Here is a 26,195-nt window from a genome sequence, read left to right as displayed (position 1 = left end):
TTGGGTGAAATGGTATACCCAACCCCTGGGGCACGGACCAGCACTGGTCCACGGCTTGCCAGAAACTGGTGCATACAAGGAAGTTAAGCCCCATCTATGCATGTGCGGGATGCAGGCAGCACGCAAAACCACATTCTCCCCCAAAACTCAGCTGCCGAGTCTTCCAACAGTGGCTGCTCTAGGAGTGCACTCTATGGTTGTGCAGAGGCTACCAGACAGAGAGTTTTCCGGCAGCCGAGTTTTGGAGTTTGGAAGCTGAAGAAGAGGTTATGCTCGGAGCATGGCGACAGCGGTGCCCTGGCCCTGCAGGGAGAGCTGGGCCAGGGCATGGTGAAGCTGGGAAGCATGCTTGCTGGGGGCAGAACAGGCGCTCGCACAGCCCCCTTCTCCAGCCAGGCAGAGCTCCATGCACTGGGATATCCCTAATGTGCCAAGCTGTGGGAGCTGGGGGGCGGGCAGAGTGCTGCGTTCCTTGGCGCCTTAGGGATATCCCTTAGGTCAGTGAATGGCGCTCTGCCCGGCTGGAGGGGGTTTGCTGGGTGGCTGCTCGTAAGTGTGGTCACCTCATGGCTGCTTTGCTCCTGAGGCTGTGCCCTGCTCTTCGGGAGCCTGCTTGCAAGGGAGCAGCCGCCCGGCAACTCCCTCCTCTGGCCAGGCAGAACGCTATTCCCCAACATAGCGGTATCCTGAACGTGAGTGCCTTTCCCCCCGCCTTCGGGGTAGTGCTAGGTTGGTGAGCGGTGCTCTGTCTGGCCAGAGGGGGGGCTTGTCCAGGGGGCTTATTTTCAGGGGTAGGCTTATATTTTTGCCCACCCAAAAAATGTGACAAGGCCTTAATTTTAGGACAGGTTGTATTTTCGGGGAAACACAGCATCTTTGAAACAATGATCCAGTAGGTCATAGGTTATTAAATATACGCTAAAAACAGATTTGTATCTTCAGTGGCTTTCACTGATAAAAAGGCTAGAAACTTCTCATTTTAGGATATTGAAGAAAAGAGGTTAACTGACAAGGGGAGGGCAAAGGTTTCTGCAAGCCGAGTTTTAAATGTAATTGTTGAAATTATATTTTCCCCAATACAGATATTTTTCTTTTTAGAATAAAACATTTTTGTACATTACAGTAATAATTACATTGTACACAGACATCAACTTTCAAAAATTCAAAAAGCACTTCACAAAAAGTATTCACCAGATAATTATGTAACATTTCATTTTTTATAAAAATCCCATGGTGAACAATTTGATTTGACCCAACTAGAATAGTACTAAGCTTTAATCATATTTACGAACTTATTAATGTACTTATTTTTATGTAACTACTTTTGTTTTGTTCTTCTGATAATATGTGGTATTAAGACCTCAACCTTAAACCAGAGTATTCTGTAAGAATTTCTAATAAAAAATATCCTGATGCTTTGCATCACTTCAGAAATAGTCTTATATCAATTGCTAGATTTTCCCACAATATAAAGAATTGGAGCGTTACCACTTTTTTGGGTTACCATTTCTATGTATGTAGTCAAGGAAAAGGGCAATTTAATATAAATACAGTACTTTTCATAGTTTGCATCCCAAAGTGCTTCTGTGTTCACATCTCCTATGAGAGGTTGAATACATAAAAGAAAAAAGACAGTAATCACAACTTCATTGATAAGCATCTTGAATCTAGTCTGATTCACTGAGTTTATCAAATGAGCTCATATTATTTTAACCTAAAACTGACATTTGTAATCATTAAAGCCAAGTCATCAATATATGCAGGACTGGGTGTGCCATTGTGATCAATAGCTTTGCCACATCTAATTCTGCACAGGGATTTGTCTTTAGCTGTCCTTTCTATATAATACCCTCAGTTTCACATTAATGGATTTCCCAACACTGCAGCCCTTCTTGTATCTTCTGAAAAGGGGGAAAATTCTTCTAATTTCAAGTTTGAGGGCGCTCTTCTTCTTCTTTTTTGCTTTGTACAATGGAAATTACTGCATCCAGAAAAATACTTTTTTTTCTTTTCAGCTCTTACAACTAAAAAACTAAAACTGAAATTTAATTGTTACAGACACACATATGCAGTTGGAGAAATGTCAGTACAGCTGATACTCAATACATCTCTGTAAATAACATCATCACAGTATAAGCACAGAAAGAAATAGACCAAATGATAGGATGCAGAATTCTGTTTCATCAGCTTTGTTTAGTATTAGCATAACTTTAAAATACATGTTGAACAGTTATGTACATTTTCCCATTTAAATAGTGTAATTGTGCCTTGCAAAATATTTACATACAGTTCCTTGCAAGTAATATTTTTCTAGTAGGATTCTACCTAGTTAAACAATCCTATAAGTTATGAAAAACTGTGTTATATATGAGTGTGTATTTTTCAATCTAAACCCAAGCAAAGTATAAAAAAGGCAGTGAAGAACAATCAAAGGCTACAACTGCAAACCTGTTCAATATCATAGATCTCCTTTGGGCAATCTGCAGACAAGATTAATGGTACATTCTCTGTCACCACCACATCATCCTCAATGCGTATTCCTATGCCACGGAATCGTTCAGGGGCACTTGTATCATCTTCAGGTATGTAAATGCCTGGAAATAAAAGTACTGATCAAAATCTAGCAGATTCAGTTTGCAATTTATACAGTATATTCCTTCAGGGTTTAGAAGGCATAGCACAAAAGGTCAAGAATTGACAGCTAGTGTATCTCCACCTTGATCCAATTGATATAATGCAATACACAGAACTTCGTTTTGTACCAGTTGTGGAAACATTAGGCCAAACTTACAAGACTAGAATAGTTTTTACAAGCTACTTTACCTTGATATAAATTCAGTTAAGCACCCTTTTAAAAATTATTTTCCTACAGACTAAAGATCATGAAGGTTGTTTGTTCATAGTTAAATCTATGAAGCAAATTGCAGTGTTTTCTGGATAGTTCTCAATGCATCTAAGATGACTACTTTCTCACATTTATGGGGGTGGATAATAGAAACAGAGACAGGTTATGTTAAGAATCTGAAGCTATTTAAAAACAAAAAACAAAAACAATTGCACTGAATTTTTTGAGCATTTTTTTAAGAATAGATTTTTGAAAATAATTTTTGAGAAATGATTGTAGCAATCATTGCATAAATAACTTGGCATTCTTCTTTTCAAGATACCACACACAGACACAGATCTTTTTATACTGATTTCATCAGTGCACTCTTTTACCTGGCTCAATGGTGATCACCATACTTGGCTGGAGGAGAATTGATCGGGATACATCAGGTGTATCATGAACATCCATTCCCAGATAATGTCCTACATGATGTGGACAGTATTTCCGAACAGCCTATGAAGCAAAAAAACAACAACAACATCATTCCTAAAAGAAGTAAAATTTGGAATAATGTTGGATGGATATTCTTCAGCACAAAATGTGCTAGAAACATACAATGAAAAGGAAATACAACATTAATTGGTTGTTCTTACTTATAAATACAACCATTATGTTTTGTGTAGGCACCATCTTCTGCTTTATATCTATCAAATTTATGTTTGCTGTAAGGGCAACAGACTCTGGTCTTTAAGCAAAACATATAAATGACAATCACTTTGGTATTAAAGGCAAATAGTGTCTTGTTTTGAGCTCCAAGGTACCTTTGATCTTTTAGCTGGCAGATTCCTCTGTGGGTAAAAAATTAATATTAGGTGGAATTGTGAGGCCATCACTTATTTCATTACCTTGCCTAAACTTTATGCAATATTTATTCAAAACCATTTGACCTAAGTGGTTTTCTTGTTCAAAACCTCATCACTGTTTCCAGCAGACCAGCATGACCGTCACTATTTTTCAAGTAGGTTGGGGTTCTGAAACTTTTCAGTTCCTGGGAATTTCCCAAATAAGTGTAGGTAAGGATCTCAAGAAGCAGAAGTACGCCTCACTCTGCTAAGCAGTTGGTCTATGTTGTTGAAGTTCACATATTATATCATGGTAGCCATTACTGTACATAGAAATATTCTTAAAGCATATAACAAAGAAAGAGCTCAGGGCCACTTTCCACTTTAAAACGTCCTCAATACATAATTTGAAAGAGTAGCACATTTCATAACACTGTTTTACTTAGTATGAAATATTTTCCTAAATTTTCCAGTTGAAACAGAAGTTGATACTACTTCAAAATATCCATTGATTTAAGGTGATTTTACTGGAAGTTGTACTATGTAAAACCATGCTCTGTCCATCTAATATTGCTTATGCCAACAGGTTGCACCTCTTTAGAGATCCACAAGTTGTTTCTTGCCCCATTAGATACTGGGCAGGCAAATATTTGATTGCTGGATTAAATACCTATTTAAGGTTTATTTTGTTGGCTCCCTCAATTTGTGCCAAATTTCAAAATACTGTTATATGATGCATTTTCTATTTGTCCCGCAATTTCTGAGATTGATGGGTAGAAAGAGCTTGTACTGAAATATTACCAGTCCTTGTATCTGTCTATGAAAGACCAGGAAAGTATTATGCAGGTAAGTTGAATCAAAGTCAGTCATTAACAGATTTCTAGAGCAGGCGCTTTCTCATGTACATGGCAAAAAATTATGTGAAGATATCTTCCATAACTATTACCAAAATCTTAAAATGAAGCACTTTTCTCCCCAATTTAGCAATTAAATGTAATAGCTTACTGACAAGTTAGAAAAATCTCACCACTGATCTCTATCTCTTGAATTAATTGTTCTCAGGAATTAAAACAACTGGTGTGTGTGTGTGTGAGAGATTTTATATATATAAAATCTAAATAGTCTGCCATCTGCTGGATGAAAGAGGTACTGTACTGCTGATAACCTTCGACTTGTCACCAATATAGGTACTTCTCAATTCATGACAAAAACTGAGCCTGGAATTATAGTCATAAATTGAGCCATAATGTGACCGTATTTGAACTTACAATTGTATTTACAACGGTGGTTAAGTGAATGCTGTGAAGCAAATTGAATGAAGCAAATTCATTTCCCACAATGGCTGTTTTTTTGCCAAAAGCTTGAAGTAAAGGTGACTCAGTTGCCAAGAGCCCAAAATTAGATCATGTGACTATGGGGGGGAGGGCTGTTCTAACTCCAAAAATAAATTGTAAGTACTGTATTTTTTGGAGTAAAAGACGCACCTCCCCCCCCAAAAAGAGGGTGAAAATCTGGGTGCGTCTTATACACTGAATACAGCATTTTTGGCCTCCGGAAACCCCACCCCCTTCACAAAAATGGATGTGCACAGGATTTGGGAGGCCTGCACAGTGCTCCTGGGGACTGGGGAGGGCAAAAAATAAGCGAAAAACAGACTTTTTTTGCTAGTTTTTGCCCACCCAACCTCCAGGAGCACTGTACAAGCCTCCTAAATGCTATGCATGCCCTTGCAAAAACGGGGCCATTTTTTGCTCATTTCTCTCTCCCAGACCCCAGGAGCACTTTGCAGGCCTCTCAAACTCTCTGCATCCTCCTTTTCACAAAAAATGAGGCATGCAAAGGGTTTGGAAGGTCTGCAGAGTGCAAAATGTTTTTTTTTTAATTTACCTCTTCAAAATCTTGATGTGTCTTATACTCCGGTGAATCTTATACTCTGAAAAATACGGTAACCCTGGGGAGATCCATCATAACTCTAAATGATTCTTAAGGGACAGGTTGTAAATCTATATTTTTTTAGACCTGCATATCTGCAGGAAGCTACAACTTCAAAACCTTAAATCATGATTTAAAGGGGTGATGATTTAAAGGATTCTTCACTTTTTTTTTTACTGTTCACTGTTGTTGTTTTAGCCAGGAAAAATAACAGGCTAAACAGATATGCAAAGAAACCAAGTACCTTGAAGACCTGACCCTCACTAGTGCTATCCTTTAGGATTCCCAACTCTTTCAGCTTCTGTCCAATGAGAGTTAGCATTAAATTGTAGATATTTTCTAGGCTCACACCTGAAGAACAAAGTCTTAGGCATGACTTCTGGACCTCCAGTATAGCTTGGTACAGCTCTGCCTGGGGACTAGTGAACCTGACAATAAGAGAAAAACACAAATCAGCTCAAGTGAGATTTAAGCAGAAAGAAAAGCAAAAATTAAATGCTAAGGTGCATGCACAAAATAATTATGTGGCACAGTCCTTTGGATTTGTTCTACTCCAAAATGTTGGTGGATGATTGCACACCTGAACACCTCTTGTTTCAAAGTTTTCCGTAATTTTACCTTGGAAAATATTAGTGAACTTGATAAATACTTTCCCATTAACATTCTGAAATGAAATAATGACATGCAAACTTTTCTGAATTATCTGGTTTTGCATTACCACAAACTGAAGCCTAACTCTAAATTAGGGGAAGCAGGACGACTGTAGAACATTGCACTAAAAACTGCAACTGCAGTATTGGCAAGGATGATTTCTGAAGTATAATGAAATGAAGAAATCACAATAATGAAACATTTCAGGAAAACCTGGAACTGCAGCCAACTTGATGTTCCTTTGCTGGGAACAGGACCTACCTGCCATTGATGGGCCAAGTGCGGGTAACATCACTCACATAACAAGAGTATTCACACCCTCCGTCCAATAAAACCATTTCTCCATCCTGGAGCACAAAAAAAAGCAATTATTTGGCATTTAATAATTTCATTTACCATATTTTTTGGAGTATAAGATGCCCTGAGTGTAAGATGCACCCAGGTTTTGAAGAGGCAATTTTTAAAAAAAAGTTGGTAGGTAGATAGAGGGATAGAGAGGGAGAGAAAGAGAAAGAAATACAGTAGATAGGTAGGGAGAGAGAGTAGTTAGATAGGTAGGTAGATAAAGGATATATAGAGAGAGAGAGAAATAGAGAGAGAGAAATAGAGAGAACTACAGTAGGTAGGGAGGGAGGGAGAGACTGTAGATAGGTAGGTTGGTAGGTAGAGGTATAGAGAGAGGAAAAATAGAAATACAGTAGATAGGTAGGGGGGAGAGTAGGTAGGTAGGTATATAAGTAGATAGAGAGGGGAGAGAGAGAGAGAGTAATACAGTAGGTAAGGAGGGAGAGAAAGAGAGTAGGTAGGTAGGGAGATGTTTCCAGGTGTATTTATCCATGTGCTGGAGAAGAAAATAACTGGCAACCTGTAGCACCTAAAACTTTGTTACTGCTGGGACAGCACTTGATCAATGTAATTCTTATCAACCACTCTAATTAAACAGCTTTCCGAAAGGAAAAAAAAGGTTTTGCACTCTGCAAACTCCCCAAAACGGCCCATTTTTTTCAAATAAAAGGCATGAATAGCCTGGGGGGACTTGCAGAGTGCTCCCGGGGAAGTGCCCCCCCCCCCCAAAATGAGCAAAAACCGGCCCGTCTTTGAGGCAAAAAATTGCATGCATAGCCTTATGGAGGCTAATAGAGTGCTGCTGGGGGGGGGGGGAGGCAAGAAAGGCCCATTTCTTTGCTCATTTCTGCCCTCTCTAGCCCCCAGGAGCTGCCTAAAAGCCTCCATAAGGCTATGCACGGCCATTTTAGTGAAGGGGCGGGGCTTCAGGAGGCAAAAAATGCTGTGTTCAATGTATAAGACGCACCCAGATTTTCAGCCTCTTTTTAGAGGAAAAAAGGTGCATCTTATTCTCCGAAAAATATGGTAGTGTTATAAGTTTTTTTAAACAAACAAACAAACAAACCTGGAATTTATCTTTAGTGAGATAATTACATTTGCTTTTTCATCTAATAATTCAGCAGAGTGTAGCTTTTTATAGTGCACTGTCCTTCTTTGCAAGCTTTGATCTTCAGCTTATTTTAACACCATCACTGTTATTTATTATTGTATTATATACTTTATTCATTAAACATGAAACTCAGCCAACTGAACATTCAAAAATGCACCACAAATATCATTGACTGGTGCTAATAGTTGATAGGGGTTGCTGCCAGCGTCCTCGGTATCAACCAAGTACCTTCTTAAAATATAAGATGTTCCGAGTAGCGCAGTTTTTTGCAGTTCCTCTGGTGTTATTGCAGGAAGCTGCAATTTGTTGATGTATCTTATAAAATTCTTGGACATGGTGCCAAGTGCCCTGATGATAATGAGTATCACTGTTACATGCTTCATCCATAGCCGTGTCCTTTCGATGGCCAGGTCGCGATATTTCATTATTTTTTCTAGTTCTTTTTCTTCGACTCTGGCATCTCCTAGAACAGCAATATCAATAAGCTGTACACTTTGGCCCTCTACAACCGTGATATCTGGTGTGTTGTGCTCCAAATGACGATCCTTTGTATTCGAAAGTCCCACAAGATCTTCACCTTCTCATTTTCAATAAATTTTTCCACTTTATGTTCCCATGACTTTCTGGATATAGGTAAATCATATTTTTACATAATGACCAGTGGATTAATTTAGCAAATCGGTCATGCCTAGCCTTTGTAATCAGTTTGTGCGATTTTGCTGCATTCACATATTTAATGTGAAACAGTTTCGACTTTATTATTGCAAAGTCGGCAGTTTGGGTTGTCAGTGGATTTTTATATCTTCGCTTTCATGGCATTAGTTTGTAGTGCTTGTTCTTGAGCAGCCAGTATTAAACCTTCTGTTTTTTTCTTGATGCTTCCCATCCTAAGCCATGTCAAGTTGACATCACATTTTCCTTCAATGTTTTTCAAGTGCTGTCCATGCAAAGCTTTAGTTTTCCATCTATTTAATCTGTCATCCAGCTGTTTTTCTTATATTCTGCCTTTGTTTCTCTTGTTTTTATGCAGTTCTCCATTTTCACAGTCTGCAGCAATTTTTCTGTACTTTGGTTCACATAATAATTCAAACGTTGTTTTTCTACTTCTACAGTTTGATGGATTTGCAATAGTCCCCTGCCCATTATTTTTCTTGGCAGGTACAACTATTGTATTGTATTATATACTTTATTCATTAAACATGAAACTCAGCAAACTGAACATTCAAAAATGCATTATAAATACTGTTGACTGGTGCTAATGATTGATACGGTTGGCTGCCAGCGTCCTAGATATGACCCAAGTACCTTCTTAAAATATAAGATGTTCCGAGTAGCAGTTTTTTGCAGCTCCGCTGGTGTTATTACAGGATGCTGCAATTTGTTGATGTATCTTGTAAAATTCTTGGACATGGTGCCAAGTGCCCCGATGACAATGGGTATCACTGTTACATGCTTCATCCTTAGCCATGTAGTTTCGATGGCCAGGTTGCGATATTTCATTATTTTTTCTAGTTCTTTTTCTTCAACGCTGGCATCTCTTGAAACATCGATATCAATAAACTGTACATTTCGAGCCTCTACAACTGTGACATCTGGCGTTTTGTGCTCCAAATGACAATCTGTTTGTATTTGAAAGTCCCACAATATCTTCACCTTCTCATTTTCAATAACGTTTTCCACTTTATGTTCCCAAAGAAAAGTGCCAAGATGAGAAAGTCTGATTTAACTTAACAGCTATTGGTATGTTAATTTCACTTACTTTAATTTAAGTACTATCTTTTAATCACACCTTTTATTGGCCAATAGCGCTCATATTCATCAAGCACATTGGTGGGGAAGGAGGCTAAGAAAAGGCCTCATGAAACAAGCACCTAAATCAATCAAATCACATGAGTAGGTGCAGATATTATTGGGGGCCATGCTGCAAGACCTGTTCAGAGATAGATTGCTTTTATATTCTTTATACAAATCCCTGTATTTCCTCATTAAAAGATTTATATACAGTACAGCTTTAAGATTATTCCTAAACTCCATAGAATGAGGAAGTAGATTTTTATCACTAGAAATATAGGACAGTCAGAAACACACTAGAATGCAGGAGAACTAGTTATGGTCTACTCAGTTTAAGAAGGTACTCAGAAACAGGATTATATCCTCTTTTAAAACTGTACATCCATACCAATCTTCTTAAGTGGCTTAGTCCTTGGAGGTGGGTAAAATGAAGATCCAAATTGTTGGGGGCAATATGCTGACTCTGTAAACATCTTAGAGGGCTGTAAAAGCACTATGAAGCGGTATATAAGTCTAAGTGCTATTGCTATTACTGCCATACATCTTCATTTATTTCATTTAGAGGGGTTCAGTAGATAATAATACTATTATGTTGCGGAGTTCATTCAGTTACCTTGATAAGTTGATTGTTTTTCACATAATGCAAGGTATTGGACCTGTTGCCACCAGCAACCACAGGAGGATAAGCTAAAATATCAGCACCACGAGCCCGGCACTCAAATTCAAACTGGAAATAAAATAATCCATTAATTGTTGAAATAAATGCACAGCCAAGCCCTTTCTCACAAAGCCTCTGCCAATGGCCATACTTAGGCTAGCAAACTAGCAAAGTATATGGAATACACTGTATGTTTGAATAAGACGACTTAATTCAGCTGTTTTAAGTTTTCTCAAGTCAGGTGGTCCTCGCTTAACAATCATTCATGATTATTCAAACTTACAACAGTGAATGAATGAATGGTACTTATGACTGTACTTTCAACAATTGCAGTATCACTGTAGTCACATAATCACCATTTGCATCCTTCTTTGCCAACTTCCTACAAACAAAGTCAATGGGAAAGCTGGCAGGAGTTCACAAAAGGGGATTACATGACATCCTCGCTTAACGACTTGCGATGATTCACTTATCAATGGAAAGTGCCATAATTTCCATTGCTAAGCAGCACAGTCATGTGTCATCATGCTTTAAGACTATATCACTTAGCAATGGAAATTATGATCCCAATTAATATGGCTGAATAAAGATGATCTTTAATGGATCTATATCAGTGGTAGTCAACCTGGTCCCTACCGCCAACAAGTGGACGTTCCAGCTTTCATGGTGGGCGGTAGGGGTTTGCTGCAACTCTGCTTTATAAATTCTATAAAGTAAAGTTACTTCCCTACTTTATAAATCACCATTACTGTGGAACCGGTGGGCGGTTAGAAAATTTTACTACTAACAGAGATACAAAAGTGGGCGGTAGGTATAAAAAGGTTGACTACCCCCGATCTATATCATAGTTTTCTATGAGGCCAAAAAAATGAGCATATAAAACCATATAAAACAGAGCTGTCAAACTCCTGGGCCTTGGGCCGGATGCATCATGCGCTGGCCATGCCCGGTTTAGTGAAGGGGGGAAAAAGCCCCCATATGTCATGTGATGCTGCTGTGACAATGTGAGTTTGACACCCCGATATAAAAGCTATTCTTAACTCCTTGAAGGAAATATAGTATATTAACCCATAGAGCAAGCTACTGCTTAAGTAATGTACTTAACCGCCTCAGATATTGCAATCAGTGGAGAGGAATTCTGTTCTTCAGTACCATCTGAAAAGCCATACATTTCTCTTCCCTCCTACAGTATGTGAACTAAAGAAACCTAATATGCTGTGGGAAGCAAAAGTATATAACATGTCTAATGTTTTTTCAGGAAAAAACTACCAAAACCGGATGATTGCAAAATCAAAGGCAGTTTTTCTTATGTGCTTCTATCTATGCCCAGTTTCCCCACCACCTCCTATATTTATCCTGATCTGGGTGCATATCCATAGGAGTAGCAAACCAGCCAATAATTTCTTTCACTAGATGAAAGTAACGTGAAACACTAGGAGGTACTGACCTCATTAATTTTGGGGGGTTTGTGGTAGGCTGTATTTCCTACTCAAATTTGTTCCTTTAAAAAGGAAGAGATTTTAGTCTGTACTTATTCTCACATTTTCATTACGTTTGAGGGGGTGGCTGTTGGCACTCTCAACTGTTAATTAGAACCAAAACATATTTTTTGATACTATGCAAGTGTAGGAGAATGTTTGTAGGGAAAATACTTCTGAATTAAAATGTGCAAATACATCAAGTAACACTGCACTATTTTTTCTTGAAATTTCATTTTCATAACAAGTATTCCTAAGGAAAGATAATGTTCATGAAGTGAAATATAATTAGTGCTGAAGAGCAAAATCCTCTTATTGTTCAGATGAAAGGCTATCAATAGTCCCCTACACACATCTATTCAAAAGCATATCTTATCAAGTTCAAAGGGATTTACAATCTGCAAGTACTGAGACATTTTAATAAATATTTTCTATGCTTCATTAAAATCCTGGTCTCTCTCTTAATGTTCTCCTTTGGTATCTATCCTGCAAGTTCTAAATTAAGTGTCGACATGAGGATTAATAGAAACCTATCATATGCGTATGAGCGTACTTATTATATGTGAATACAACCTAAAAACTGGTTGTCTGGTTACAGTGAAGGACTATTTTCTACAATGCAAAAAAACCACCACATACCTTAGCGTATAAAAATGCTTCGTCCACTGGTGCTTTACTTGTAAACATAGTCTCTATAAACGCCTGTTGAAATGCAGTAATAAAAACTATTAATGAATATGTTACTTTCCAAAATATGAGATAAGGGGATCAACTCTCTTGGATCTGATTCTAACCAGTGAGGAAGAGCTGGTTGAGGAGCTGAATATACCATACTGGGATTCAATATACCATCAAATAAGAAATTGGATCATAGCTGTAAATGTACACTTTGGATTATGATGTATTATAGAAAGTGATGTTATGTTTGATTTCTTCTTGACTAGTATTTGTCATACTAATTCATACAATGATAATCTTATTATGTGAAACATAAGGGACTACAGTGGTACTTGTTGACAGAAGGCTTTCCACAAACACAATTTCTGGAATAAATCATCAGCATCAGATCCAGAAACATCCTAATAGAAAGCTGCCACCTATATCTACCGTGTTTCCCTGAAAATAAGACCCTGTCTTATTTTCTTTTGGGCTTGAAAATAAGCACTCAGGCTTATTTTTTTTAAGTGCAGGAGGCGGCAAGCATGGTGGCTGATGGGAGTAGGAACGCAGCTACCGTTGGCTCCGGCCTCTCCGTCCCACTGTGTGCTTGCCCGCAGCTGCAACAGGCCAAGCTCTCGGCATGTACTGGCCTCCACCTCCTTTGCCTGCTGGCCCAGGTGCTGCTTGGACACTTCTTGCCATGGTGGGCACCGTGCTAGCTGCCAAGCGGCTGCCCATGTTGCTGCTGGCCTTGCGGGAGGCTCTTTGCCTTCCTGACAGGTTGGGTGGAGGCTGGGATGTGCCAAAACCTTGGCCCTGATTGAGGCGGCAGGCAAGCAGACAGTCAGACGGAGAGGGTGGCAACTGCCCAAACACTTTTCGCCCAGAGGAACACTTTGTCCTCAAAGTGTTCCAAAGGGGACACTTTGAAATGGAGTTAAAAGCTCCGTTTCAAACCGTCCCCTTTGCAAACACACGAAGCTTGAGTCTCCATCATTTCTCCATCTGGGCGAAAAGTGTTTGGTCGATCATTCCCAATCATCCTAAACACTTTTCACCTAGATGGAAAGTATCCCCTTTGCAGGCAGACAAAGCTTTGTCTCCCTCAGCGAAAAGTGTGCAGCAGACCCAGGCAGAGGCAAACCCAACTCCATCCTGTCTCTTGGCTTCCCTGCGGCCATGTTGAACAACCACCCTCACAAGGCTGTGGGATTGCCTGCCTCCCACATTCCCCATGCCTCTGCCTGCTGCCAGTGTCACCATGCAGCACAGATCACCTTTCTCTCCCCTGCCTCTATCTCCATGCTTGGACTTACTGGTATTTGCACTGTGCCAAGGGGCCAGCGGGCTGCGGCTGCTGCCGGACACTGTTGGACCCCGCAAGCTCGCTCCCTCTCATGCTGGCCACACCCATCCCGCCGGGCTTATTTTTGACTTGGGTTTTATTTTGGGGGGAACATGGTATATATCATTTCCCTTTTGGCATGAATTCCAATATCATGCCTTTCCTCTCCTCTCTAATAAACACTTTGTGCAACATAAATGCTTTGATCGTACCTGTGAAGTGATTTTGGCAGCAAATTTCATCCTCTCAATCTCCGTGGCAGATTTGATCAGCCGTAAGTTTTGCACTAGATGCCGGACAGCTCGAACACGGTTGTTGCATTTAGCTTTGATCTCAGCCAGGTGCAACAGATAATCAGAATGGAGCTGTGGATGAGCAGGTTTAGCAACATCATACCAAACTGTACTAGAATCATCTGTGAAACAGAATGTAATCACATTTTAAATTTAATTAACTATACTTCTTTGTAGAGATGTTTGCATATTTTTGGTAAATATCAGATTGCAGTCAAATTTGGATTTTTAAACCTGCCTGAAAGGAATCAGTAATAAGAAATATTGATGAATGGGTTTTTTTTATTTTGGCATCATCCTTTATATAAAAAAGTAGATTTCAAGTACATCTGAATAGGAATATACAATTCTTTTAGATCAAAAACTGTACTTGGTCTTTGAACATAGTGCTAAGAATCACACTGCAAAAATGGAGAAGATTAAATATATAAAAAGTAATTTAAACTAGATTTAACATAAACTGATTAAATTATTAGTTATATTCAATGAACTTAATAAAACTATTATTATTCCTATACTGTTTTATCCACTTCCACTGCATTAACAATTTCTGATTAGCAATAATATCTTTTAATAGGACACTGGAGCCACTTCCATGGCTCGGGAGACCACATGTGGCTCTGGAGCTATGGATTATGGATCTCTATACTATAATTTTAACAAAGTTTCTTCTTTTCAAAATACATTCTCATTCATGTGGACACAGAAGTAATGTTTTCAACACTCTTAAGTGTGATAATAATGCAGCCTAAAGAAGTACCTAGTAGGACTGTTTAAATCCTTTGAAAGAGTTGGAAGCATATACTTTTGCACTATCAAAGCAATAGTTTCCAAATTGAGTTAGGAAGCTATTCTCTATTATTTTTTCTGCCTTGTGCATGGACAACTGTTTTCTTTTGTGCACTAATCAGGAGAGCTAAGGTATTATAAGTTGCAAACAACTATTTCTAAGCCTGTTACTTATCACCTTCAATTTGTTGCACATATACATGACTCTACTAGAACAGTTTTTAAAGAAAGGAATTTGTTAGGAATATAATCTAACGGTTGGGTTGGCAATATATAAATCATGTAACAATGCTGTACATATTCTAAATAATGTGGTGAATACAACAACCGGTGAATTGCCATTTACTAGGTGGCATGGCAGAAAACCAGATCTGAGTTACCTACATACATTCGGAGCCCCAGCATGGGTGCATATACCATCACAAGTGAGACTGAAAGGGCAACAAAGAGCTCAACAGATATTTTTTGTAGGATATGAGGCTAACCATAGATCATTTAGGTTTTGGGAGAAAGGCACAGCTAAGGTTTACTATCACGCTAGTGCTAGGTTTAAGAGAACACGTGGGGTGGAATAAATTAGAAACAAATGATAAGGTAATTATCGACACCCAAGTAGTCCCTAATGATGAGGTAGGAAAACCCGTAATTAAAGAAATTAAGGAAGAAGTACAGGACGAACCAGAAGAACAAGAGCAGGTTATACAGGAGAGTCCACTGGTGAGTTCTGAAATACCTACACGTTCAACTCGTGTAACAAGACCACCCAACAGGTATCAGGCGTCTATAGCACATCAGGCAAATAAGGTTCCTGCTAATTACCAAGAATTAACTCTATATCCTACTGAGGAACAGAAAGCTTGGAAAGATGCAATGGAAAAGGAATTAAAATCATTGCAAAAGTTAGAAATATATGAAAATGTAAAGTTACCACCAGGTAAACATGACATTGGTTGTAAATGGATTTTTAAAATTAAAAATAGTGTAGATGGGACTGTAACCCATAAAGCCAGATTAGTTGCACAAGGGTTTGCTCAGTCAGCCAATGACTATGATGAGGTCTTTGCACCTAGTTTAAAGGCTACAACATAACGTGCAGCATTAGTGTGGGCAGCTAAGAATGAATATATAGTTAATCATTTAGATGTAGAGACAGCATATCTTCATGCACCGTTGCAACATACTATATATTTACAGAAGCCTGCAGGATTCAAAACTGATAGTAAAACTGATTGCTGGAGGTTGAAAGAGAGTCTGTATGGCTTGAAGCAATCAGGCTATGAATGGAATCAATGTATAGTTAAAGAGTTAACTAAGATAGGTTTTAAAGCTGGCATGGCTGATCCATGTTTGTTTAAGAAAGTAAGTGATGGTGTGATTTCATTGTTGCTATTGTTCACTGATGACATAGCATTAATCACTAAAACTGAGGAAGAAGCTATGAGGATTATAATACTGTTAAGGACGAAGTTCAGTATAAAACATCTCGGTGAGATTAGGCAATATCTTGGTTTACAAATAGATAAAACTAGGGGAGGATACAAAATCTCACAAACCGAGAAGATTAACCAGCTACTCAGACCGTTTAGGATGGAACTGTGTAAACCGGCAGAAACTCCAATGGGTCTAGAATTTAGCCATGATTATGTAAAAGGCCCTGTATTTGATAAGGGTATTTATCAATCATTAATTGGTAGCTTATTGTATCTGAGTAATTGGTCAAGGCCCGACATAGCATATAGTGTCAATCAATTAGCCAGGTTTAATGCTGAACCTACTGAAAGGCACTGTCAAGCTGCTAGGAGGATATTAAGATATCTTAAGCAAACGATGCATTATGCAGTGTATTTAGAACCTAAGGATGATCTGAGCTTAACTGCATATGCTGATGCAAGTTTTGCTACAGATGTGTCTACACGGAAATCAACATCAGGGTTTGTTGTATTCCTGGGAAAAGCACTAATTGGATGGCGGTCTATTAGACAAAAACATTTAAGTCTATCAACTATGGAGGCTGAATTCTCATGTTTGTCATTATTATGTACTGATTTGGTTTGTTATAAACAACTCCTACTTGATATGGGGATTGACATACAAGAGCCTATTGTTGTTTATGAAGACAATCAAGCAGCAATTCAGATGGCATCCAATCTTGTTGTAAAAACTAGGTCAAAACACACTGATCTAAGATATCTGAATGTAAGGCAGTGTGAATGGTAAATTTGTTTCAATGGAGTAGTGCATGTCTGCACATAACATTGCAGACCATTTTACTAAGGCCCAAGGTAACATAAAGCATAAATGTTGTTGCGAGGAATACAGCTTAAGATTGTAAGATTTATATATTGTCCTACCCAAAGGGGAGAATGTTAGAAATATAATCTAATGGTTGGGTTGGCAATATATAAATCATGTAACAATGCTGTACCCGTTTCTTTAAATCATGCTGTAAATGTGATTGGCTGCTGTTTCCTCAATCGGCCATAAGAGGGAGCCAGAATCACTGTTATATGCTGATCTGAGGGTTTTGGAAGCTGGCTGATAGAAGTGCCGTATAGTTTCAGCGTGAGCTATTGTAAGTTTTTGCAACTGCTAGCAAACTTAAGTGTACCGGACTGTTTGTATGATTATGGACTATGTCATTTGGATTATCCTTTAACTGAAAGACATTGATGACTGATTGTCTTATCCGTATATGACTTGGACTGTTTGATGGACCTTGATACCTTTATTTCCACGAAAGTAAAAGCCTATTTAAACTGCAGTGTCTATGTATGCTGGTTTGTGTGTTCTCCAATACAACTCTCACAACGCTTCTCTGAACGCACTCGCTCTCCCAATGGGGAGCTTACCTACCAGAATTGTGAAAGTAGAACTTAAATGTTCTTTTTGGAACAAAAGACCAATAAAATTAATTATAGTTCTGTAGTAATCATTTCTTATCTCTAATTCACAAGTATCAAAGATATATAAGCTCAACAAACTTGGAAAACTTTCACTGTTGTGTAACAACTATCATGTGGCCACACACTGGGCAAAGACTCTCTCTCTCTATTCATAATTTTTACAAACTTTGCCCTTAAATATACCCATGATATAGATGGCCATTTAGAAATAATGTTAAATAAACATTTGTACAAATTTCTGAAATGAAAACTTCAATCAAAAAGTATTAACCGTATTTTTTGGAGTATAAGATGCACCTTTTTCTCTCAAAAAAGCTGAAAATCTGGGTTTGTCTTATACACCGAATACAGCATTTTTTGCTTCCTGAAACCTGAAACCAGCCCCTTCACAAAAATGGCCGTGTAGAGCCTGTAGGCAGCTTTCAGAGAGTTCCTGGGGCCTGGGAAAGACAGAAATGAGTGAAAAACGGGCCATTTTTTTTCTCAATTCCCCCCCCCCCCCGCCAATCCCCAGGAGTATTCTATGAGCCTCCTAAAGGCTATACATGCAATTTTTTTTGACAAAAAATGAGCCCATTTTCATGAAAAATGGGCCGTTTTTTGCTCGGTTTTCAGGGGTCACCCCTGAGGAGCACTCTGCAAACCCCCTAAAGACTATTCATGTCTTTTTTTTTGAAAAAAAGGGCCCGTTTCCCCCCAAAATGGGCCATTTTTGGGATGTTTGCAGAGTGCAAAAACTTTTTTTAAAAAATTTGCCTCAAAACGGTGCATCTTATACTCTGGTGTCTTATATTCTGAAAAATACAGTAGTTGGGCATATAATACTGTTTTTCAGGTTGTGTAGTGTCAGAAAATATAAACTTTGCATGTTAATATTTGCATTAAAATCCAAAAACAAATTATGATTTTCCAGGGTTTTTCCCCCTATAAAGACACTTAAGGAGCTAAGGAATGCAGGGATTTAATTGGGTTAAACGTCTCACATAAAGTTATTATATCCTTAAGTTATAGGTCACTGAATAATTGTTTTGAAATTCATATAACATGCCTACCATGAACCATCTTTTATGAACCACAATTTTTGAGTTCAAACATTAAGGCGAATCCAACCCATTCTAAGACTTACAGGTAGTCCTCAATGTATGACTGGTTAACTGTTCAAAGTCATGACATCTGAAAAAATGTACTTACGAGTGGTCCACATTTAGTCATTTGCAGTGTCCCACTGTCATGTGACATTTATACTTTTGCCAGAAATCAGCATTTACTTCTGGTTTGCAGCAAAAAACGAACAATGGATTTGCTTAACGACTGCATTCACTTAATGATGGCTGCAAAAAGGCTGTAAAATTGGACACGAGCACCTGATGACCTGCTTAATAACTGTTGTAACTTATAACTGTAATTGCAGGCTTAGTGGTCATAAGTTGAGGACTACCTATAATGCAATGCATGAATCCAGCTTTCTATCTTGTCTCTCTATTATGCCTTATACTTGACAGCAAATTGCTGAAGTGATTCAATATCATCCTATTTCATACAGTGCAAAATCTATTTTGTTTTCATACCTTTTAATTTAGATACCAGATGTCTAAATTCTTCCATGGTATATGCTTCGTCTACACCAGTGAGAGCCACTGCTCCATCCGTGCCAGATCGTGGCCCATCCCACAACTCTCGGCTTGGATCTCGTTTTGGAACGAACAGTAAAGCTTTGTGATAGGGCAAAGATCTACCAGGCACACTTTGCAACACTAAGATACTATCCGGTTCTTGGAAGCCACACAAATATAGGAAATTAGTGTCCTGGTGAAAGGTATATGGAATATCGTTGCTCATGTAATAGGTAGGATTTGAAAGCAAAATTACTGTGTGATTTGTCCCTTGCACCTCTTGCTGTATCTGAGCCATCAACTTGTGTCTCCGGAGAGCATATTCCACTTGTGATAATCCTGGTGTTACCTCTCCTGTGAATAGAATTCAAAAACACAATTTCTATTTTAGAAACTTTTTTTCATGCTACTGAACCCTTGCAATTTTTGGACACTACGTGTACATTTTCCAGTCCATCTCCTTTCTATTCATTTTCTCTGCACTCATGTTTCCACATTCCTAGTTCAACTCTAAACTATTTTTTTCCTATTATTAGTACGTTAACAAAAAATGTTTGTAGAAGTTGAGTTCACAAGACATACTAAAAGCTACAGTTAATACTAATGTAAGGATTATGACTAAAAATGATTATTGGGAGAGAGAAACAAAGAAAAGTAAACTTTAATACCTTTTTATACCATTTGCACATTGAACAGAGGATGACAGAGCTTGTTGCACTCTGCATTTTGATAGCAGTATGGATATTTCATTACCTAGAAATAACTTCTCCATGAAATGCAGAGCTCATAATGCTGAATTTAAAAAAGGATCTTTAATAAGCTGTGTATCTAAGAATTAGAAGTACTATAGATTTTTCTCAGAACTTCAGATTTAATCATCCAATCTAATTTTACCTATAACCTATAATCTAACCTATAATGAATACAATGTCCAGAAAACAAAAATATTTTAACAAAACTGAACTAAATACCAAAAAAAAAATGATTGTAAATGGAAAGTTTTTTTAAAATAGTCTATAACAAGATTTGTATCTATTCAAGCTATTAAAGTCAATCCATTAAATTGAACAGAGCCAACACTTGAAAAATGTGAGAATTATACGTTCTGAATCTTAATTAAATCTAATAAATGGTTCTCGTGGAATCAAAAGAACTTAGTTCCATATACAATAATGAATATTTTTATTAATACATTTGTCTGCTGCCCATCTCACCATGGAGCTACTCTAGATGGTTTATTATATGCCCCATCATTTGAAGATACCATTTAAAAATGTAAATATCTGCCTAAAACCTGGACATATTATGTACTTAAGGTTGTTAGCCTGTATTTTTAAACATTTTTCTTTATATTTTTCTGGCTAGATGCCCCTGAGACATATTTTCCCCATGACAAAAACATGGAGGGGAGAGAAAAAAGAGAAGCAATATTTTCTAGACCAGAGTTCCCCAACCTTTTTGGCTTTGGAGGGGAGAGGGAGTGGTACACCCATACGCACAGTGGAGATGCATGCATGCATGTGCTCACCCCGTTTCACAGTCTGGTTCCGAAAGGCTGAAGGCCTGATAGTAGGCCACAGCCCAGGGGTTGGGAACCTGTGTTCTAGACTATGGTGCTCCAAATAACTGCAGAAAATTGTGGACTTCTAAAACAGTGGCCAGTAATACAAGCAGCTGATTGATAGTGAGGGAATCTGTAAATTTATCATACATTAGAAGTGCATACAGTGGGAATATGATAGTCAATAATGACTCCAGGGAATTGGCAGGAACATGTTGCTGCCTTTATGCCTTAAATATGGATGTCCCTAAAAGCACTTTGCTTGCTACTGTGGGAAACACAATGATGAATTTTGATTTGATGTTGTAGGACTTGTCTTGTTCTTTAGGAAGAGACATTGTTCAACTAAACACCAGGCTCTTTCCCATCTTCAATAGCAACATAATGCCACCTGATAACTATCAATTTTTTAAAATTATCCAATGCTTTTCAAAAGGAAGCAAACATTTAAAAATAGCGGATATACTTTTAGATTAAAATTTTGTTTAGCTTCTTTTCTTCCATAAATTATATCACAGTACACACTTTAATTTAAAAACGTTAACCTACTTGCCATAAGCAATTTGCTGACCTAAGCTAGTTGCTGAGCAGCAGCCTCACTAGACAAGATGAAAATAAGATATTTTCCACTGTGCAGAAGGACAAATGCTGGGCACATTATCTACTCAGATGCCAGCTAGTGAAATTTTCTGTAATACAAATAAAATGTGAGTGGCATTGATATACCATTATAATTAATCAATATTTATAGAGAATCACACATTTCAAATATTAAAGATGTGGTGGAATCTCTGGCTAGAGTAGAGGAAGGAATAAAGAGTCAGTTTAGCTTACAGTCTCTCAGTGGTGGGAAGCGACAGAGGCAAGATTCTTGAAGCCTTTATCTGCCAGTTTCCAAGATAATGCAATTCCTCTGGCAAAAGACTGGTAATAGAGGAAATATAAAAGAAACTACTTTGGCCTAACCACGGAATTGTCTTGTTCCCTGCACCTGACAAAGGACAACTAAATCTAAGAGTTTTCTAAGCAGTTGAAATGAGGAAAGTTACTTAGCAGTACTAACATAGACTTTTACTGAAGCATAAATCTAACTAAATTAACAGTTCAAAAGATAATTAAACAATGCACATTAACCAAAACACAGCATTTTGTATAAACCTTAATTAAAGAAATTTAATAATGAATTTGACTAAAAGGATAACTTACCAATAATGCATAAAATCAAGCTACATATTTGGAGAGAGAGACAAAACTATTGACAAATAATGTCATAAAATGCACTATATATGCAGCAAAAGGTTGAGTTCAGAAAAATGCAAAATTCAGGCACTGATGAATGCTTTCTCTGTTTTCTAATAGGAATTGATCCTGGGTCTTATTTACAAATCTGAATCAGGCAACTACAGTTATTTACTTCTAACTGATTTTGACCTGCTATTCTGTCAAACAATACAAAATGAGTGTTCAAAAAGAAAATGCCACTCAAAATGCTTAGCTAAAATAAAATATATTGATAAAAAGAGCAAAACCTTCATGGAAGAAAAATTATATTCACAGGCCATCTGAAAGTCTGTGAATATTGAGTTTCTCAATATTTCCACACCTAAACAGCACATCTGTTTCTGTGTCTTGCGTCCATCTTCTGTAAATCTGATGATAGACAAACAAAAGACTCTCAACAAAGTTTTGTAACTTTGGGAGTAGTTCTTATGACAGTAGACAATTCTTCTGATGGAAAACAATCAATGTAACTTTTTCCAGCTGTTGCAAATATAGAAAATTTTGCTAACATTACTCACAATTGGGTTATTTATATCAGCAGCCCCCAACCTTTTGGGTGCCAAGGGCTGGTCCCATGGAGGATGGTTTTTCCACAGACTTGGGGTGTGTGGTTTCATGCCCACACATGAGCAGATAGGGCTTTCTGGGCTGCAGATTGGGGGTTGGGGACCCCTGATTTATCCAAGACTTTTGTCTAAATACACATATCCATGAGAACATGAGTAGAATTTAGGAAGTATTTTCTATCTGGGACATTCTCAATAGGAATTCCTTGAAAGATATAAAATCCCCCCCCCCGCCCCAGGTTGTTCTTTTAAAAAACTATTAAAAAGTGAGATGTTAAAGGATAGTGTCAGTAATGTAGTGTTATGCAAATCTGTCTAGGATTAAATATCTCTGAACACTTATTTCTCACTACAGTAAATGTGCTTAGAGTTGCAGTACCGTTATCCTTACCTGGCTTAAGAAGATGTGGATGTGTGAAAGGGCTAGGCTGGCCTAGATATCTATTTGGAATCTTCTTTTGTTGAACTGGTTGAATGGATAATTTCCGAAAGAAACAAAACTTGCAGGCTAAAATGAAACAGCGGAATAGCATCAAACTGAACTGTTTTCCCATTTGAATCTGTGATAGAGTCAAAGTGAAGTTTGCCATTCTCAAACACTACTCATATCTTTTTGTTTTAAAGCTAATAATATTAACATGAATACTTGAAAAAGTAATGAATGTTCTACAATAAGATTTTAATATATTTTATTGGCTGATTCTAACTGTTTGAGTTTGCATTTTTATTGATGCAAGTAATCTTCACTGATGGAATAGGCTGAAAAGCGAGGTATTAATTAAGTAATAAATACGCACATTTATAAATATGATGGTCAAGACAGAATGGTTTTGCAAAAAGTTCAGAATCGAAAATAATAATAAAAAATCTTCCCAGGAACGGTTCTCTTGTACACTACAAATCACACAGCAAGGCAAATTTAAATATTTGAAATACACTATGCTTTCTAGAAAAGTTATTGAACTAAGCAAAAATAACATAACAAAACTACTTAGATACCAAAAATAACTTTCAATGTTTAATGTTCAATGCAAAGTACTAATATTTAAGTTAGCAGATGGGAAAACAAATGGAAGAGAAGGGGAGAAAGTGTCATTATAATATATTTCTATAATTTCTTTTACTCGTGGTTTATCAATAGTCATTCTTATTTTGTGTATTTAACTTTCTAGATTACTATTAAAAGTTTAAATTTAAAAATAAAAATAATATTTTGACCTTGGCATTTATTTCTTTTACTATGGTTGCAAATGCTATAATTATGATTTTGATTGAGTGATATATTGTATAAATGAAAATACAATCTCCAGTTTAAATGTTGTTAAAACATTTATGATAAACCACTGAGATATTCCAAAAAATGCAAAGATTACGTATTGAAATTATGTTTTTAATAATTAATCATTCCTGATCCAATGATATTTAATAGGGATAACAATGGGACCTCATATAAGAAAACAGTGATATTAATAACTTTTTATTTATAGAAACTTTATCCTATTTTTCATAATTACTGTTAAAACAATCCTAAAGTGTTAAAGAATGGCAGTTTCTGTTCTTTAGTACAAAATAGGATTGCTACTTGACACTAAAACTTTTTTCAATCCAATTTTCAAAGCGCAATCTTTATTCATATTCCAGAGTCTAAAAATTATAAGAGTTGACAAGCAGAGCATCTTAAATCTCTAAAAGATTTAAAGCAGCCATTATGCCTTTTACATTTATGTACTCTTAAGAAATATTGAAAACAAAATAGGACAGTTTTGGATCTTTCTACTCTGGAGCCAAAAAGAGAGTACTACAGGCTTTTTCAGTGGAAACAAGCAAATTAGTATTATTTAATATGGCTGGTCAGACTATAGGCTTATTAAGTCCATTTTTTAGTATATTAATTTATTATATGACTCTTCTTTTATTAGTTTTATTGTTTTTACATAGGGTTTTATATTATGTAAGCCGCCTTGAGTCGCCATGTATGAATAGGCAGCAATATAAATTCCCGAAATAAATAAATTTGAGACTCAGTTTGGTGTAATGGTTGAAGTATCAGGCTAGAAAGCAGGAAATCGTTAGTTCTAGGTATCCCTTACGCACAAAGCCAGCTGTGTGAACTTGGGCCAATCAATTTCTTTCAGTCCTAAGAAGGAGGTCAAGGCAAACTATTTGTGCAAAAACTTGCCAAGAAAACTGCAGGGACTTATCTAGGTAGTCTCCAAGAATTGGGCATGATTGAATATTAAAAAAAAATCCACTTGGTAACACAGAATGCTTGAACTATAAATATAAATCATTTGTGGTTATGCATTCTGTTTTTAGATATGTTAATCCAAATAAATCCCACAGAATGTAAAGGATCTACAACTAAATAAGGATTGCAGTATAAGGCCAATAGTCATACAAATGAAAAATACCATAATTAATTTATTTTAGGCTGCAATCCTTTACATTCTTACTTGGAAGTATGTTTAGGATTCAGCTCAATAGCCCAATTCAGAGATATCCTTGAACTAGGACTTTTTAAAAAAAGAAAAAGTTATATTATCTTAATTTGCACTTAAACAACATTTTAGTTTACATGTTAATTAGGCATTGAGTTTTGCTCCATCATAAACATACATAGGCTCAAACTATATCTAAAATTCCAAAAATAAAACCCAAGCCCAAAATTAGACCTTGAAAAAATAAATAAACTTAGGGATTGTTATATCTTATTTCATATTACACTTCACAAGGCATGTGAAGGTGTGTTTCAGCTGAACCAATCCCATTGATTTCCAGTGGAAAATGTACAACCATCTCCCCCCCACTCTTTATTAAGATTGAAGACTTCATTTTAATTAAGGATTTGGTAATATTTTGTTAGCAATTTTTAAATCTAAATTGACAAGTTTCTGAAACTTCTATTTTAAACAGAAGAAACGTTTCTTTAATAAAATATTTCCATAATACTACCGTGGTCTTCAGAGTATTTTTTTCACCCTAGCACGAAATCAGCTACAAGTATCATAGTGTGAAACTGAGACAGTAAGCATTTGTTTTATTGTATACTCTTTTACACATTACACGTTTTACACGTTGTATACAACGTGGAGGGGGTACCTAAAATAACTAGCTTTCGCCCACAATTTTAGAATTGTTCTCTTATGTATAATCAAATTAAGTCTCTGACCTGAAAAGTTGCATTTGACCCTTACAGGTTGGATAAGTCTCTGAGCTGGCAACCACACCATAGCTGAGCTCCCTGCCTGTAAGAAGAGTAATCAACACTACGGGGCGATCTCAGAAGAAATCGCAACGCCCGAAGTCCTGATCTTCCTCCACTTCGCTCTAATGCTCTCTTTCCTGATCCCCAGCCCCGAAGCATGGCCAGCTACACTAAAGCTCGATTTGAGTTCGCACGTTTGAAGGACCTTCCTTCCCCTGGGTCGGCACATAATGACGTCACCCATCCATCGTAACCAGCAGCTTTGTATTTCGCCTCTTCAGGTTCGGCGAGTGACTAGTCATTATACTTTAGGAGACTAAAGAAATGCCTACTTGTTTAAGTGG

The 26,195-nt window shown here is 37.3% G+C and overlaps 1 protein-coding gene across 4 annotated transcripts; it reads right to left on the bottom strand.

The window, feature by feature from the left end:
* Positions 1-1,022: 1,022 nt before the first annotated feature.
* Positions 1,023-26,057, bottom strand: XPNPEP3 (X-prolyl aminopeptidase 3). Of its 4 annotated transcripts, none has more exons than XM_014071675.2 (10): positions 25,816-26,057; positions 23,038-23,154; positions 19,194-19,592; positions 13,853-14,055; positions 12,275-12,337; positions 10,113-10,226; positions 6,514-6,599; positions 5,846-6,029; positions 3,220-3,340; positions 1,023-2,594 (listed from the first exon to the last, which is right to left on the bottom strand). In XM_014071675.2, exons 1-10 carry the CDS (start codon positions 25,874-25,876, stop codon positions 2,428-2,430), a joined length of 1,515 nt encoding a protein of 504 aa, XP_013927150.1. In that variant the 5' UTR covers positions 25,877-26,057; the 3' UTR covers positions 1,023-2,427. The 4 variants fall into 4 exon arrangements, with proteins under 4 accessions (XP_013927150.1, XP_013927151.1, XP_013927153.1 ...); XM_014071676.2 differs by lacking the exon at positions 25,816-26,057 and adding an exon at positions 21,349-21,488; XM_014071678.2 differs by lacking the exon at positions 25,816-26,057 and adding an exon at positions 21,371-21,488.
* Between the last annotated feature and the right edge of the window lie 138 nt (positions 26,058-26,195).

Source organism: Thamnophis sirtalis, unplaced genomic scaffold, assembly GCF_051295495.1.
Source record: "Thamnophis sirtalis isolate CommonGarterSnake01/CBP01778 unplaced genomic scaffold, rThaSir2_p1.2 scaffold_9, whole genome shotgun sequence".
Taxonomy (NCBI): Eukaryota; Metazoa; Chordata; class Lepidosauria; order Squamata; family Natricidae; genus Thamnophis; species Thamnophis sirtalis.
This window is presented reverse-complemented; position numbering and strand designations above follow the sequence as displayed.

Excerpts from the sequence above, each read along its gene's own strand:
- XPNPEP3 (XM_014071675.2), bottom strand. The coding sequence starts at position 25,876 with ATGGTGTGGTTGCCAGCTCAGAGACTTATCCAACCTGTAAGGGTCAAA. Across the intron at positions 3,341-5,845 it reads GTGAGGGTCAGGTCTTCAAG|GCTGTTCGGAAATACTGTCC; the intron begins GTACTTGGTTTC and ends TTTGCTTCATAG. Across the intron at positions 2,595-3,219 it reads GGTGATCACCATTGAGCCAG|GCATTTACATACCTGAAGAT; the intron begins GTAAAAGAGTGC and ends TTTTATTTCCAG.